Here is an 18,519-nt window from a genome sequence, read left to right as displayed (position 1 = left end):
AAGCTTGTCACACTTTTAAAATGTACTTTAACATAATCAGGTATATATTGCTCTTATAAGCTAGGATACAGTACTCAATTTAAAATTCTCTTTCAATTAATAGAATATTGTTTTAAAATATTGTTTAAATTTAGCCTGATATCACCCAAAAAGCTTGTCACACTTTTAAAATGTACTTTAACATAATCAGGTATATATTGCTCTTATAAGCTAGGATACAGTACTCAATTTAAAATTCTCTTTCAATTAATAGAATATTGTTTTAAAATATTGCTTAAATTTAGCCTGATATCACCTAAAAAGCTTGTCACACTTTTAAAATGTACTTTAACATAATCAGGTATATATTGCTCTTATAAGCTAGGATACAGTACTCAATTTAAAATTCTCTTTCAATTAATAGAATATTGTTTTAAAATATTGCATATTGAACAAATAATTAAGTTTGTAGGCTTCTTAAAACTATAGTTGGAGAAGGAGAAGGTAAACAAATGCATTTGGGAAAAAGGAAAATATATTTTTAATTATTATATTTTCATTAGAAGAAGCATTATTTGAAGAAATGTCCTGTGGAATAAAAGTTTCAGGAGAAAGTTTTATTTTTTAAAAATTGGAAAAATTATATTTTTGATAAATCTAAAATTCTAGGGTTGGAATTTAAAAAGGAGGATACTAAAATAAAACGTGTCAAGAGAAAGGGTATGATATATAAAATTATTTAATATATTTTTTTGGATATAGATACTTTTGGTGAAGATCCAATAATAGCTATTAAAAGTATAGTGAGAGAGGAAGGATATATAGGTGTACAAGATCAGGGTAGTTATATTTTTTAAAAATATGTTATTATTTAATTATCAAATTTAGATGACCAAATTATTGTGGAAGCAATAATACCAAAGAAAATTGGTGAACTTTTTCTGCCCACAACAAGGAACTGGAAGGTATATCACTCTAAACGGTTCAATTTCAAAGTAATTGGACGTTATCCCAAGATAAAATGTGGTATATTAAAAGAGATTTTCACAACCGATCATATTGTGGGTGATGGGAACTGTTTTTTTAGGTTATAATCTATATATAATATTTAAATTATTTACCATGTTTATAGGTGTATAAGTCAAGAGATATCAAATAGCCAGGAAAATTATAATTACCTTAGGGAGGAATGCATTCTTTTTATGAGGAGCGAAGATTTCAAATTGGAAATGGGAAAATTTATAGGATATCCTGTAGAGAAATACCTAGTTAACAGAAATGTTATGGGAAACGGTGTCTGGGCAACAGAGGTAGAAATATTATCTATGGCCACATTGTTACAGACAAATATATTAATCTATACCCAATATAAATGGGCTTATTATTCGCCCATGAAATTTTTTAATAATATTAAAATATTTAAAGAAAATATTTATTTATGCAATATAAATAACAATCATTTTGTTAGAATTATATCAATGTGATTATCTGTTCTAATATTTTTATTCCATTATATTTATTGCAATTTAGTTGAAAGATGATAATCGGTAAGTATCTTTTTGTTAAATGTTATTGTACTCATATTTTTATTAATAGTATATTTTATAAAAAGTACAATAGTTTGACATCCTTTTTTTAAGTTTAAATTATATTTATTGCATTTTATATTTTTTTATATTAATTCCAATTTAGTTGAAAGATGATAATTGGTAAGTATCTTTTTGTTAAATGTCATTGTATTCTATATTTTTATTAATAGTTTTTTTTATAGTACAATAGTTTGACATCCTTTTTATAAGTTGAAATCTATTCAATTGCAAATTTAAATTATATTTATTGCATTTTATATTTTTTTTAATACTTCATCTTTTTCTTAAATGTTATTCAATTACGAATTTATACAATATATTTATTGCATTATATTTTTTATTAATAGTTTTTTTTTTATAAAAAACAATAGTTAACCATCTTTTTGATGAGTTAAGTCCTATTCAATTGCTAATTTATATTATATAGCTTTTTATATTTTTTATTAATAGATATTTTTATAAAAAGTACGATATTGAATCATTTGATGAATGATATGTAATTTATGTTTAAATATGAATAAATTAACCTACCATGTGTATATAGATTTCAATCAAACTTTTTTAAAATTAAGCTATGACGTTTTCGACGTTAAATTATTTATAGGTATATCAGAAATTAAAATATTATCTATCTCATAAATTTTAATATTAGAAAATTTTAATTATTTATCACTCATAAGAGTCAATATGCTAAACATATAAACTTTAAGCAACACCAGTCAGTCATAAGTGTTAATATTGCAATATAAAGTCATAAATGTCAGTATAACTAAATAATAGAATCTTTTTAACATTACATGTTAGTCATTAATGTCAATATCATTAAATAATAGAAATTTTCAACATTATGTGTTAGTCATAAATGTCAGTATTACTAATGTCAGTATTATTAAATAATAAAAACTTTTAACATATCATGTCAGTCATAAATGTCAGTATTACTAAATAATAGAAACTTTTAACATATCATGTCAGTCATAAATGTCAGTATTACTAATGTCAGTATTACTAAATAATAGAAACTTTTAACATATCATGTCAGTCATAAATGTCAGTATTACTAAATAATAGAAACTTTTAACATATCATGTCAGTCATAAATGTCAGTATTACTAAATAATAGAAACTTTTAACATATCATGTCAGTCATAAATGTCAGTATTACTAAATAATAGAAACTTTTAACATATCATGTCAGTCATAAATGTCAGTATTACTAAATAATAGAAACTTTTAACATATCTTGTCAGTCATAAATGTCAGTATTACTAAATAATAGAAACTTTTAACATATCATGTCAGTCATAAATGTCAGATTACTAAATAATAAAAACTTCTAACATTACATGTCAGTCATAAATGTCAGTATTATTAAATTATATAATGATATTTTAATAAAATATTATTATCACGTCAATCATAAATGTCAGTATTACTAAAGGGAGTTAATTTAAATTAAGTTAAAATATCACACTAAATTTTATAATGTTATTTTATTATTACGTCAATCATAAATGTCAGTATTACTAAAGGGAGTTAATTTAAATTTAAGTTAAAATATCACGTTACACAGGGTGTGTAACCTGGGAATTACAAATGGCGCGGAATTAGAAATGACTATGAATCACAAGCAGTGGTGATGGATCACAAATCATAAGACATCAAAGTTTTAATAAAAAGAAAAATATAATGGTAAATTAAAAAATATATTATTAATATATGGCCATAAAATAAATGTATTTATTAATAACAGGAACAATGAGAATTAAAAATTACACAAATATTTATTAACAATGTTCAGAATAATGAGTATATCTCAAATCTGGACAAATATTGTTCGGGGAACCAATTGGGCGAGCTTTCTATAGAGTAGATTCTTTAAGAATAGATATATAACAGTGGCGTAGCTATAGAGGGGGTTTTAACCCCCCCCCCCCCTCCCAGAGAATTTTTTTTAAAGATTATATGAACAAAAGACTCAAAGTGATTTTATATCAAATAAATACCATGAATATTTATATTTTTCTGGTTTTGATGTTAAAATTAGTGTTGTTAATGGCTCTTGAGCCGATATGGCTAACTCAATATATTGGCTAGAAAATTATGCAAGCCTGAAAATTTTGCTCATAAATGATACAAAGGTTTAGACATTATTCGTGAAATCTCTAGGCTCGAGCACCCCCCCCCCCCCCAGGCTTTTATATGTATGGACCCCCTCTAAAGAAAATTCCTAGCTATGCCACTGATATATAATAGTATTTAAAAAATAAATATAGCATGACATGTATTGTCCTTTCGTGATTTGTGCAAAATAAATTAGAGAGAAATATTGTGCGGGGAGATGTCAATTGGCAATCTTCAAAAAGATTAAAAATAATACTATCTAATTTCCTCTCGTCAGATCAGATAGTAGTTGTGGGCAGTGTCATCACCTACTTGCATAAGTCAGGATTAATGAGACTATACCATATATTCATTCGTCATATCACAATCTGTAGATTGTGAGATCAATCTTGAGACAGATACATATAGCTATCTATACAAAAAGACAAATTGTGGTAAGTGGGTGCCAACTGGTTTGTCCAGATCTTTAATAATTATTTTAAAAATAGGAGAATAAACGGAAAATTACCGATGCATGAAAGCAAATGGCAAGCCAGAATCTTGCAATAAATCTTATTCCATGATTGAAAATCCTAATGCTAAGATAAGAAGAAAGGGAATGGAGAAAAAAGGGAAAAGAAAGTGGAAAAAAAGGAAAAGGAAAAGCGAAATAAAAAGAAAAAGGAGAAGTGAAAGAAAAGGAATTGAGAAAGAAAAAGTGAAAAAGTAGAAGTGAAAGGAACGGGGAAAGGAAAAAAAAGAAGACGAAAGAATAAGAATAAGAAAAGAAAAGAAAGAAAAGGGGAAAGTGGAAATAGAAATAGAAATAAGAGGGAAAACTGAGAAGATGTGGATAACTAAAATGGTAAGAAAAAGATAAATGGAGAGAAAAATGCTAAAGTAAAAATAAAGAGAAAGGGGGAAAATGGAGAGAAAAAGAAAATGGAAGGTTAGGAGAAAAAAGAGGGAAATAAAATTAAGGAAAAGAAAAGAAAAGAAAAGAAAAGAAAGAAAAGAGAAAGAGAAAGAGAAAGGAAAATGAAAATCAAAATCAAAAAGAAATGCGAAAGGGAAAAGAAAAATGGAAAGGGAAAAAAAATAAAAAATAAAGAAAAGAGGAAGGGGAAGGGGAAGGGGAAAGAAAAAAAAATGGGTAAAGAAGGTAAAGGTAAAAGAAAAGGCGAATAATTACCCGGTCTGTGCACTGGGCTTTCGGAGACGAGCAAAATATTTGCATATAGAAAAAGGGAAGAAGAGAGGGAACGAAAGGAAAAGGGAAAAAAAGCATAATGCAAGGAATAGGGAAAGGGAGATGAAGAGAAACGAATATAAAAAAAATGTAGAAATAGAAAAGGAAATGAAAATGGGAAGGAAATGTAAATTAAAGAAAAAGGTAAAAGACAGGAAATAGATAAGGAAAAAAGGGAAGTTAAATCCTTTTCCTTACAAAATATCCCATAAAATTATAACACCACTTCCTATTTATTTGATTATGCCTATTTACTATTTTCTCGCATAAAGTACAATATAATTAAAAAACATATGTTGAAATATATGCTTTTATTATATATAAGTAAAAAAATTATTACTAGCATTTAAAATCTATTTCTAAAAAGTATTTTTCAGAGTAGTTCTATTTAAATACTTTCTTCAAATTTTTTGTTATTATTTAGTGTTAATATTTAAAATAAATTTTTTTTAAAATTTAACATATATAAACAATATGAATATAATGTTAAATCAAGATATTAAACACTTCTAATTATTATTATTATATATAAAAAAAATTAATTACTAATAAGAAATAAAAATTAAATACTGCATTTGTGAAGAATTAATTACACATTTTTAGTGAAGAATATTGGTTTATTTCTAATATTTTACAAAATCAATATTCATTGCTATAAAATTAGTGGAAAACCCGTATTATATAAAAATTATGGTTTAAGGGGCAAAAATTATAAAAGCTATTTGTCGTAAATTATATTGATGAAGTGTCAATCCTCACAAAATATATTCCTAGGATTGTAAAACTAAAACAGCTTTGTGAATTATTATCTTTAATAATTTGAATATTTAAAATTTGTAAGAAGCTTGAGAAATAAAATAAATTGTATATTGAGATGTGATCATCTATCATATCAATATTTAAATTTAATTAAATTTTTATAGGTGCATATAACAATATCCTCCTTAAACCAAGACGTTAACAATTCGTGTCGAAAACATAGGCGATCCAAAAGTTATGGGTTATTTATGATTTTCAAAATATTACAGTTTATTTAGGTTGTGAAATTTTTCTCTAAATTTTTATTATTATTATTTGTAACCATTTACAAAATTATTTAAAATAACGAAATTTTACAAATACTAACTAACCAAAATGAAAATTTCTTTAAATTCCGAGTTGGATCAGTTTTAATTTTTTTTCTTCACTTCTCTAGGTCTTTAATATATTTAATATTCTACATTATGAAAAATAGGAGAATATTCAAAAAGATAGAGCCCTCTATTGCTTGATTTTTTTTTATTGGCAAAATTTATAAAAAAATAGAAATGAAATTTAAATTTTTATTTCCTTGATTCTAATTTTTACTTGGATATTAAATCATATTAGTAGTAAACATATTTAAAGAGTTTTATTGTACCAAATTAAGGTTGGCTCAAAAATTTTGTTTTTGTTCTACCGGATATGTAGTATCAAGATTGATAATAATATATTTTAAAAAATAATATTTTCCTGATGAGAATTTTAAGGCTACAAAATGGTATATAATTTGTGACTTTAAAGAATATTTTTTCGAGTAATTTGAGATCCCTTAAAAGAAAATGCCCACATTAGACTTTGAAGGGGTACAACTTCTGATACATTTGGGCTAGAGCTTTAAAATTTTTTGTATACAATTTAAACGATATAAAACCATCCTTCCGAGTTTTATTTTAAAAGGATCGTCCGAAAATCTCATTTTCTTGATGGATTTGACATGGAATGACCCTTAAACAGGGTAGCCCAGTCCTTAAGCCTGGTCGCCAAGTTTTTTTTGGCTCCCAATAATATTTCCTATCTCAAAATTCTTATTCATTCGCTTATTAATCTAAATGAAATAACGATATCGAGATTATTTTTATTTCTCGAGCTCTCTTTTCGTGAGTCTAATTCCACTATAATAACTGATGCAGATAAAAATATTCCATCAGGACTTTTTATCATGTTTTCATAGATTAAAAATTAAATAAAATACTAAAAAATGCCCAATAAACTTCACCCAAAATCGAAATTAAGTCATATCTAATTTGCCGGACATGGTATTATACTCTATCTCAACAAATTATAACAAAAGCGATATTTTTTTTAGTCTTAAGGCTGATGAAACAAAGGATGCAATAGGAATTCAAGTTTAATTATATATATTTTTTGCAAAAAGTTAAAGAGAATTTAATAGTTTTAAGACTAATTAAAAATTGATTCATACAATATAATAAACGATGGTGCAAATGTCAATTCTGGTCAATGCAATTAACTTTGATCAAAAAATATTAATTAAAGGTTTGCTTAAATCACAAGTTGCATCTTGTTGTTTAGAGTAATTGTAAATTTTTAAGTTTAAAAAACTAATTGTATAGTTCCTTAGGCATTTTAATATGTACTCTAAATATACAGCTATACTTCAGAGATTTTAGTCAAGAGATGGACAGGTCATTTGGAAATATCTCGTATCATTCATGAGTATTTTAGACTTATAGTTAAGTATAATTTATTCCTTTTCTAATAGAACTTTTACTCGGAGTTTCTACTAATAATTAGAAACCACTAGTCTTACTTGACAGAATCCATTTGGTATTTTGTTTATTTTCCATTTGGATAGATACTGCAAAATTTGGTCATAATATATATTTAAAAAATCGTGATTTTAGGAAAGCCTCTGTGGCCTAGTCGATAAGAGCGTCGCTTACCATCCGATTGTTCTAAGTTCGAATCCAAATGCCTTTTTTCGCAGCCAACTTGGTTGTACCGCCATCGGGAGGGGTGAAATAGTAGATCGGACTCGATCTTGTGATTCCGTTAATATATATTAAAAAATAAATGCATCTTTCTGCATTTTAATAAATTTTGGTCGGTGTTTAGCAAATTAGGTTGTTATTTACAAAATTACTATGTTGACTAAGCAGTATCTATCATCCTCATTTTTGTTAATTCAAAAATATAAATCATATTGGATATTGTAATTTATAAAATAAGTAATTGATCACCAGTAGATACTAATATAGTGGTGCTAAAAAATTCTGTTGACTTTACAATTAATATATTGAAGAATAAAAGATATGAAAATTCATTTTATAAAGAAAAGACTAAAATCTAATATTAAAATTTAATCTCACCCTCGAAAAAACCTAAAGGGTTTATAAAATGCATAAAAAAACTTTATTTTTGATTGATATTAATTAAAATTTGATCATGAAAAGGACTCATTGAAGCTCGTTAAAAAATTTGATTTTTAGAAAAATGACAACTTTTATCTTGTTTTAATACATTGCCCCCCCCCCCCCGTGGCTTAAATTATTTATTCTAAAATGGCCCCAATTCCCTTATGCAAAGGGATTATAAGTGGCTCTAGAAGCGGAAAGAAATAGATATGATTTTGAAAATATTAATATTATTGGAAAAAAGTATCATATTGCCTTAAAAGAATTATAAAAATTTTAGAGCAGCGCTTATTGGGGTACCAACAGCATCTCATGAGGCCTCATTCTTAACACTCAAGATTAGTGTTGGGTCATGGCAAAATATTGGCTCAATATTTAGGTGATTGTAGGAGAAAATCGTTAACATTAAGGAGCTTTAATTTATATTAGTTTCTTCCATGAGCTGCTATCTTTTTAAGAAAAAACCTAAGGTCAAAGTGATAGTATTCGGCTAAAAACTTAATTTCGCCAATTTTTTAGCCAGCTAAAAATTGGCTTAAACGGCTAAAAATATAGTAATTACCCAACTATGAAGGTTTATCAAGCACCAGATAATCAATGGTAGATAAAAACAAATTTTAGTGCTAATGGCTTATGGAAAGTATAATAACCCAAAACTTGTTTAATTCATTTAAGTTAAAATTTAAAAATAAAAATCATTGAATTGTATTTTGAATGTTCATATGTATTTACAAATTTTCAATAAAAATCCTGTAAATATCTTTATTCTGAATAAAATAGTGGAAATGTAAAATAATATGTACAATATAAATTACAAGGATAATTAAGAAGATAACGATATTTTTATTTTAAGATTCAACGATTCTTATAATCTTGGCCACTTTTCTCTTTTCTTTAACAAAAGTTTTGGGGCATTGCATCTCTGTCCAACTAATTGGGTACATCAATCCACCTGAAAATAGCAATTATGATAAATTAGTTTTCAAATAAGTTTGATATGATGTTCTATATAATTTTCCTCATTGTTTAAAATAAATGACTCTCATTTTTTTTCTTTTCTTTCCCAACTTACATCCCATGTCGATTCATATATAGATCTATTAGTGTTAAATAGCTTAATTTTAAAAATGGCTAGCCCAGTATTTTAGCCAAAAAAAATTATGCAAGTCTCGAGATTTCATTAATAGATGTCTAAGCCTTTCTGCCACATGAGTAAAATCCCCAGCTTTCATATCTTTAGGCTAAGATAATGAGTTAGCCATTTTTAAAATAGCCATTTAACAACACACCATTACTCCTTCTTGATTTTATTATTTTTTCCTAATGTGATTCCAGTAAATTTTAATTTTCAAAAAATATTATTTTTTAAATAATAGATGATTATTTTTGATAGGAAAAAAAATAAACCATGTTGGCTTTTGGCAATATAAACACCAAGGGATTCATCACATGTAGTAAGTAGGTAAAAATTTGCTTCCCCCATTGAAAGCTAAGATAAATAAAATATTTATTAAAGTAAATACTAAATACTAATTTACCATTGATTTATATCAGATCTAAGGGGGGGGGGGGTCAAAATTAGAAGCCTCCCTACCCCAGATTTTTTTTTAAAATGATTTCTTCACCCCTGCTATAATATTTTTAATTTTAAGCCTTACAAAATTTTAAAAAAATTTTGATCATTTTATGGAATTTTTAAAATGAATATCAATTTTCCAAATAATTAATTGATATAATTTAAATTTATTTTTAAATTTGTCCCAGGAAAATTTATTTTTACCAAGCAAGGTAGATTGACAAAAATTATGTTTTGAATAATGTTCAGCTTAATATCTCACCTTATAAGTGCCCTTCAAATAAACTGGTACACTAAATGATTGTGTGTCCCATTGTATTTCTTATCAAAACCACAAACAAACATACCAATCTTTGGTCAGAAATATTTATATAGATTTTTTACTCCTTGAAGTTAAGCATAGTAAAATGATTTTTGCAAAAGTTTATTATATAAAAAATAATAATTACATTTTTATTCAAAATCCTGCCCTAGATTTTTAAAGTTTCATGATACACAATGTGTCAAAATGTAGATCTCTGATTTATATATAGTATAGCAAATTTAATATAATATTGGCTGGGAAGAAAATAATAATAATAAGGTGTTTTCTTTATTTATAATTATTTTGTACAAATTGTCTTGCTCTAATGTTAATAATTTTTTATGAAGGAAAATATATAAATATTCCATATTTTTTAATATAAAATATGAATTTTAGATATAACCCATGAAAATATTTTTAATATGTCTGGTATGGCTCAAAAATGTATTCCCTTGGCCTGCAGGCCAGGTTAATAACCTCTAATATGTATATATTAGAAAAACAAGTATAAATTCAAAAACAACATAGAATAAAAATATTACCACACGTGCTAATATGATATCTTGTGGGCGAAAACAATTAACTACTTCGACCTAAAGAAAAAATCTTTATCAAAAATAGAAAAAAATACAAACTTCATCTTTATTAACATCAACAATATCTTCTTTTCTATAAATTTAAGAATGAAATAATAGTGAATGAATATACCATAGCAAACCTTATTATTCCCTTAAATGGCTCCTTTAATATATAATCTTCTATAGCAATAATAATACATTTACAATTTCTTTGAGTTACATGAGTAACCTAAATTTACATAACTATTTATTATTATATAACAAAAATATTACTTTACAAGTGACTATTGAGCCCATCCTTGGCAAGGGATTAAAATTTTCTAGGCCTCTAACTGATAGCTTACTTTCCTTATATTATAATAGAATATAAGTTTACTCTTTTAATTAATATTATACATTTTCTAATTTTTCAATATAAACTTCTCCAACCAAAGAAGAATAAATTTTGTTATTATGCAAGTAAGCACCATTTCCAGGTTGAAAATTAAATTCAGTGTTGCCAATAATTTCGCCTTATAATTTAATAAATAGATATAATAAAACAATATTACCTGGTAAAACAATCTTTGCTTTTTCAACTTCAGTCATTTTAAATACATAATAATATAAGTAATATTAAATATTCTAAAAATGAGAGAGAATTTTTTATTTAGCAACTAAGAATTAAAAGTTGATTGATTTGTGATTGGCATTGTATAATTATTTTTTTAGAAAGTAGTGTTGTTAAACGGTTGGATTTGAGTCGACTTTTAAAAACTGCTAACTCAATATTTTAGCCAGTTTTTCTTTCTTTTTTTTCATTTTTTTTTGTTTTTTTTTAAATTTTAAATTTTAAATTTTACAAAACTTAAAAAATTAATAATTTAAGATTTCGAACATGTCTCATAATTTTATTAATTTTCGAAAATTTATAAATTTTGTGGTTTTTTTAAAACATTTAGAACATAAACTTAATTATATCAGTATAGTGCACACAAATTAAACTTTTTAACGTAGCATTTTAAAACGCAAATAGAAAACGTAAACGCAACTATGTTTAAATCGAAGTATTAACTTTTTTTAAAAATATGAAACGGAAAATTCTTACCCTATATTTACTTAACAGAAATAAAGGAAGGAAGAGGTGCAAGACATCTTAAATATATGATAAAAGAAAAATTTCTTCTGAATATATTAGTATAAAAGAGGATTTGACAAATTCCCAATTTTATAATTATACAAGAATGAGAAAATATACCTTCTCATACATTCTCGGGCTAATGTATGATGTTATTAATACAAAACTTACTAATTGTAACTGATGCTGAAAGCAGATTATTTGTTATCTTGAGATAAAATAATTCAATTCATTAATAAGTATTTATATAAAAGGTATTCAATTATTGGGGTATTCTTTGCACATTTAGAATATATCTCAAGGATATCAAAATTCTGTATAGCCTATATTGTAAAATGTGTGTGCAAAGCGATTTGGAATTCTACTGTATATCATATGCCTAGACCTAATAAAAATGGAAAAGAGTAAATTTATTATTTAAATTAAAGATAATATTTATTTACATTATATTTTTAGATTTCTCAAAAATTCTTGCTTCAATCAAGATTCCCAAATAGTTTTGGGACAATAGATGGTAAATATATATATCAAGAGTCCTCATGGCTTACAATTTTATGTATAAACATAGATTTTCAATTAATCTTTTATAAAATTTATTCATTATATACAATTATATTATTACATTATAGAAATAAATTATTTGAATGTTAAAAAAAATTTAATTGAAGTATCCATTAACTTATTTATTAAATTTAAAATTATGTAAAAATAAAGTATAGAAAGTTCTAAATATTAAAGTTAATTGTATAAAAATAAATAGAAAATCATTAGTAAAGTTAATTGTGTAATAAAAGATAAAGAAAGCTAAGCTACTTAAAAGTTGTAACAAGAGATATAATATTTATACCTTACTTTAAAACATGCTAACTAAGATCTTTAATTTATGAAAATAGACCCTGCTAAGTAAATCAGAATCATCAATGATTAATAAATCAAATGATAAAATAATTGATAATCTAATGTTGCTAACTGAGATATGTTTTTAATTTCTTATTTGAAAACATTTTAATATTTAAATTATGAATTGCAAAATTCAAATTACATACATGATATTTATTTTCCTTTTAAGAGAATCCTTTTATGTAAAGTGAACCTGTTAAATAAACCAAAATCAATCAATGAGATAATCCAATTTTACTCACTAAGTAATGTTTTTAATTTCTTATTTGAAAACTTTTTAATATTCAATTTAAAAAATGTAAAAATAAATTACACATATTTTATTTTTCTTAATTATATTACATATATAGACAGATAAATTTTATAAAATTAATGAATTTAAAATAATTTTTATAAAATTAATTAATAATAATTTGTAATGAATGTTTTAATAGGTCTTCCACAATGACGTCTAGTCTTCCTAATGATTCTTGGTTTCAAGTTAGTTTACATATACTAGATAAAGATGTCATATCCATTCATAGCTTTGCCTTATCAGGTTATATCTTTTATAACAACATACAAGTAATCACTATCTGCACTATCATAGAAAATTAAATAAATCTTATTATTTATTTTAAAAAAATAAACTTCAAGATTGGTGCTTCCTCTCTCATTGCAGATGGTGTGAATAAAATATATCGTCTTTTTTTAAATATCTGCAGCCACTTACAATGATAAAAATTGTAGATATTTATAAAATTTAGACCTATCACATCAAATGTTTTACTGTAAATTCTATATTTTTCTAGCATCATGATCATTTTGGCTGGAAATATGTACAATAGCGAAACGTTCGGTTCTCTCAAATAAAACAAAAACCCATTAGATTGGTACGTGATAAAAGCGTTTTCGCCCTCTGGTTGTGGATACAACAGAGCTACGTGAGGTTTTCCTCAAAAATCCATCAAACTGGATAGTTAATTAAGGGGAGAAAAATGAGGAGCCCTTCACACGTTTGTGGGCAAGCCACACGTACTTGTACGCGCAACAGTCCGAGACCTGTTGCTTAAACGTCTATAGGCTAATAAACAAAAAGCTTTAAGGGTGGGTGGTGGCTAATTTTAAGTTTAACATCTAATGTAAGCCTTGATAATTACTATCAATAATTGAGAATATGTTCATATCAATTGAGATAAGAACTTATTCATGAAAATAAGAAAAAGCTAATGGGTTTACCGCAAATTGTTTATATAGGTGAAAATTCCAGTGAATAGGCAAAAACTAGTCAGTAATAGGTTTATGACTATCCAGCAACGAACACCACACAACAAAGGTTATTTTTTTTCTTTTTCCAGAGAAACAAAATACTCTATGGAGTGATAGATGGGTATCAAGAATTAAAGGGAATGATGTAGATTCAAAAATAATTTTTTATAAATTTAGTGCTAATCTCAATGATACTATAAACACAAAATAAATAATTAATCAAATTTAATATAGCTAGCAACTAAATTATCGTAGTAGACTTGTTTTCTATATATTCTTATCTTATCTGGCACGTTGGTCATAGACCTGCCCAAAATGAGCGAACGTGAATTACTATAGAGGCCCTATCCTCCATAATAATTATGCCGATTTTTTTCCTCAAGGATACCAACAAATCATTGTAACCCAGATATAATTATTAAAGGTGTGGAACTCACCCAATCCAATAATAATATTAGCTTAAGGAATAGTTATGAGTATTTTTGAGAAAGCGAGAACTGAAATAAAAAAGAGGTGCTGTATCATCCAATATAAATTATTAGTTTTTTATTTTATTATGAAGCTTATTTTTTATTGTTGATCCTTGAGCAAGGATCTTATTTAATAGGATTATTTTATTTCATAGTTAATTTTTGATTTGTTCCCAACTATTTAGTAAGAAGATATAAAAAATTATATTTGGTTTTTATAATTATTTAGTTAAATATACCTATCTATCTAACCTATTTGTACCTTGATTCTCATAGTGTAATGGTTAACCTATTTATAATTTTCTTACAACATGAAATATTTTAATCCGCCTTCATTTAATATAACCCTAATCAAATTAACTTCTACTCTTAGATATATATCAAAACAATATACTTGCTGACAAATAATGAATAACCAAACTACAAAATGGCGCTACAGCTGATTACAATGTGTGGACACTTTTATAATGTATTGAATGAATGAATCGCCAATCTATAGTTATATATATATATATCATTTTAGCTAATCTCCAAATCAATAATCGCCGTTTCGCAATTATTATATAAAAATAGCATTGTAAACAAATGGGACTTTAAATTTTTTACATTTACCCATATATCCCAATAATCCGATTTGTTTAAAAATATATTTTAACATTATGCCATTGTAGATCTTAACATAATGGTGGATTTTTTAGCATTTAAAAATATTTGTTTCGTAATATTTTTTATAAAAAACTATTTACTAAATATTTGTTTACAATAAATATTTGAAGAGTAGAAATTAAAAAAAATTAAATGTAATTATTAGGCAAAGAATAGAGCAGACACCATTTCGCTCGAAAATTAGTAGGAATAAAAATCGCGTATTGGCGCTTTTTTTCAATTGCCCGCGAAGACAAAGAGTAGGAACAGTTTGCTTCCAATCTTTATTGAGGGGGGATGGGTCTTTGTGGTAGGGCTAGGGGTAGAATAAATTTATCTAGGATTATCTATTAAATTTTTATATAAAATAGGGCAAAATGTATTGTTGTAAAAATTAATATTTCTATTATAGGCCTATTATAATACAATGATATTGCTAGACATCGATAAAATCTATATAGTACTTACAATCATAGATATTATTTCCAAATAGAACTTTCTGTTTTCCTTTTAAATGTAATTAAAAAGGCTTAAACATTCTCAGAAAAATCATATTTATGCCAAACAATATACTATAATAATGCTTCAGGCGTGTACGCAGGAATTGGCTGTGGGGGGGGGGGGGATAATGGATAATTATATTTATTAAGATATTATTGTTATTTAAAAATATCAAGCATAAATTTATTATAATAACTATTTCTAATGCACAATTTTAAATTGATGTGAATTATAAAAAATTAAATATATCGGCATATAAAAACTATATAAATGTGAATTAAAAATTACTAAACGCGGTATATATAAAGCTATAAAGATGTGATTTATAAAATTTTAAGTGGATATAACCAGAATATGATTCTATAAAATAAATGTCCCAATATAGAAATTTAATTTTTTGAGCCTTTAAAATTTATATATTATAAAAAATTTAAATGTTGGAAATTAATACAAAAGATTCTTAGGAATAGATTTACTTTGTATGTAATAACTTATAAAGTATTCAACACATTAAAAAATAAAATTGTACAAAAAATATTAATAAGAAGCTGAAGGAAACAAGTTATTTTTTGAGTTTTGAATTAATTTTATTTCTTCTTTTAAAAATCAAATAATAATAATAATATGTATAACAATCAACTGGTATATATAATAAAACATTTCAATAGATATTCAAATTAATACTCAATTAACATTAAAATAAATTATTTCAACTGATCACAAATTTAAATTAACATGACAATAAATTATGTTAATTGAACACAATTAACAGAAGCATATTATATATTTATAATGTAAAACTTCATTGGGATTGGTGCTGCCTGATGAATTAAAAACCGTTCCTTTATTTGGGTTATAAATGTATCTGAGAGATAAAGACATTTATTTTATAATACTCTTCTACCGACCCTATATTAATGTTTGGAAATTGCCGTGCTGCAAAGGAAAGCATATATTAAATTCGTATAGTTCTGCTTTTGACTCACTCATATAAAATATGAAATTCTTCATCAATATTAGTTTCCTTGAGTTCTAATAAAATGCTCACCGCTATTCTCATCGTCTCAATCAAGTCTATGTCATGTTTTGAAAAGCATTACATAAAATAGTTGTATAATTAAATAATTTATCAATACAATCTAATGAGAAAAAAATTTTTCATATAAGTATTAAATCCTATAATATAATTTGCTTGCTTCTGATGAATCTCTTTCAGGCCATTGTGATATTTCACTAAATGCATTAATAATCAGCTATTAGCTGTTGTTGCTTGATGGCGAACAAGCTTTTTGCAATTTCATTCTCCTAGTTGGACAAGATGTTTCAAAAATAATTCTGTTTAAAATTTTTTGTAGCTTGGGGTATTCCAATAATCAGGGATCCAAACCGAACCTGAACCGAACCGTTAAACCGCTAAAAACCTGTATTTTTTATAGGGCTAAAATAATTTCTCTAATTTTTTTAATGAGAATATCAATTTTGGTAACTTTTTTATGCCATCAACTGTAAAACCTCTAAAAAATTCCTAGCCGAACCTGAACCGAACCGCTAAAATGCCTCTGAACCGGTTCGAGTCTCATAATTTTATGCTTATAAAATAATGTGTAAGTTATTACTAGTAGTATATTGCAAAAATTTTAATTATATTCATATTGTTTTAAAAATTATTATCAATCACATTTGATTGATAAACGTCAGTCATAATTTTTATAAACTTTAGTATATTGCCATTTTGCAATATTTTTTAAATATTTTAAGCTTATAAATTATAATGCCTAGAAAAAAATTTAATCTAATATATAAATTATTTACATATAGTATTATAAATGACACTTCAAATCTGATATCATACTGGCAATGCCAGCTACCAAGGTAAGTGTGGAAGGATGTTTTTCAACAATTAAATTTATATTATCTCCTTATAGATGTAATTTGAGTGAGACGATTTTTGAAAATATATTAATTGTGCAGCTTAGTAAAAAAAAATTTAAGTAATTGTTTATATTTAAATTAATCATTGATATATTTATTTGTTATATTTGTGCAATTAATAAAAATGAAGTTTTTTATTTTAATTATGAAATAAAAAAAAATTTTTCCTGATACATAATCCTAATGTAGGTTTGAATACAAATGTGTTCAAACCGGTTTTTAGAGGTTCGAACCGAACCAATATTTTTATTTTTTGCAAACCGAACCTGAACCTTGAACCTTTATTTTTATCCGAACCTGTACCTGAATCGAACCGATATTCGTTTCGGTTTGGATCCCTGCCATTAATGCAGAATCCCCTAAAGCTTGAAATTTTAAAAAAACACAAAAAATACCATCATTATCATAATATTGAAATTCAAGTTTCCTAAATTCAAATGGCCACATAATACTAGGCCTTGAAATCACAATATATAATAGCCCAAATAGTTTGAGCTTATATCTATTTTCTTTTGCTATTTTAATCCTATTTTTGCCAATATGGAATAAAATGGGAATCATATCCCCACTTTGAATTAATTTGGAGAAATTATCAGTTCAAAGCTTTTGTGTTAATTTGTTTTTTGATGATTGTCAGAGATTTATCCAGTATCTGTGTACTTGTTGAATGGAATCTTAACAAGACTGTTAGGCTTAACTATATTTCTTCCAGTATATCTTGGGCCAAACAGGCATACCTTGCAATAAGCTCCATTGGCTCTGATAGAGTATGCTAGCCATATCCATCTAGTTAAATAGCTGTTTTGACATTTTAACTTCGATTAGCACATGAAGTTTGTTGGATATTGAAAATTGAGGGGTGGAATATAAATCTATTATTAAATAAAACATTTTCCATAGGTATCTGTTAAATACGTCGATTTAAAATTTTATTTTATTATATTAACATTTATTTTATCGTTGCAATTTATGTTTGTTTCTTAACTTTAAAATCAATTTATTTTATCGTTTTATATTTTCACTAAAATTGACAATTTAAATTTTTTGTTATTTTGTAACTTAAGTTAAATTTAATGTTAAACGAACATTTTTATTTTGTTAATTGATTATTTTTTGTGATTTATTTATTTTTAAAAAGATATAAAAAGAACA

The 18,519-nt window shown here is 25.5% G+C and overlaps 1 protein-coding gene across 1 annotated transcript; it reads right to left on the bottom strand.

Moving 5' to 3' along the window:
• Window positions 1-8,851: 8,851 nt before the first annotated feature.
• LOC135926439 (exosome complex component CSL4-like) lies at window positions 8,852-11,234 on the bottom strand. The gene is made up of 8 exons (XM_065462325.1): window positions 11,106-11,234; window positions 10,951-11,066; window positions 10,828-10,902; window positions 10,695-10,783; window positions 10,612-10,645; window positions 10,519-10,569; window positions 9,504-9,585; window positions 8,852-9,048 (listed from the first exon to the last, which is right to left on the bottom strand). Exons 1-8 carry the CDS (start codon window positions 11,140-11,142, stop codon window positions 8,945-8,947), a joined length of 588 nt encoding a protein of 195 aa, XP_065318397.1. The 5' UTR covers window positions 11,143-11,234; the 3' UTR covers window positions 8,852-8,944.
• Between the last annotated feature and the right edge of the window lie 7,285 nt (window positions 11,235-18,519).

This window comes from Gordionus sp. m RMFG-2023, chromosome 3, assembly GCF_954871325.1.
Source record: "Gordionus sp. m RMFG-2023 chromosome 3, tfGorSpeb1-WG-v2, whole genome shotgun sequence".
Taxonomy (NCBI): domain Eukaryota; kingdom Metazoa; phylum Nematomorpha; class Gordioida; order Chordodea; family Parachordodidae; genus Gordionus; species Gordionus sp. m RMFG-2023.
This window is presented reverse-complemented; position numbering and strand designations above follow the sequence as displayed.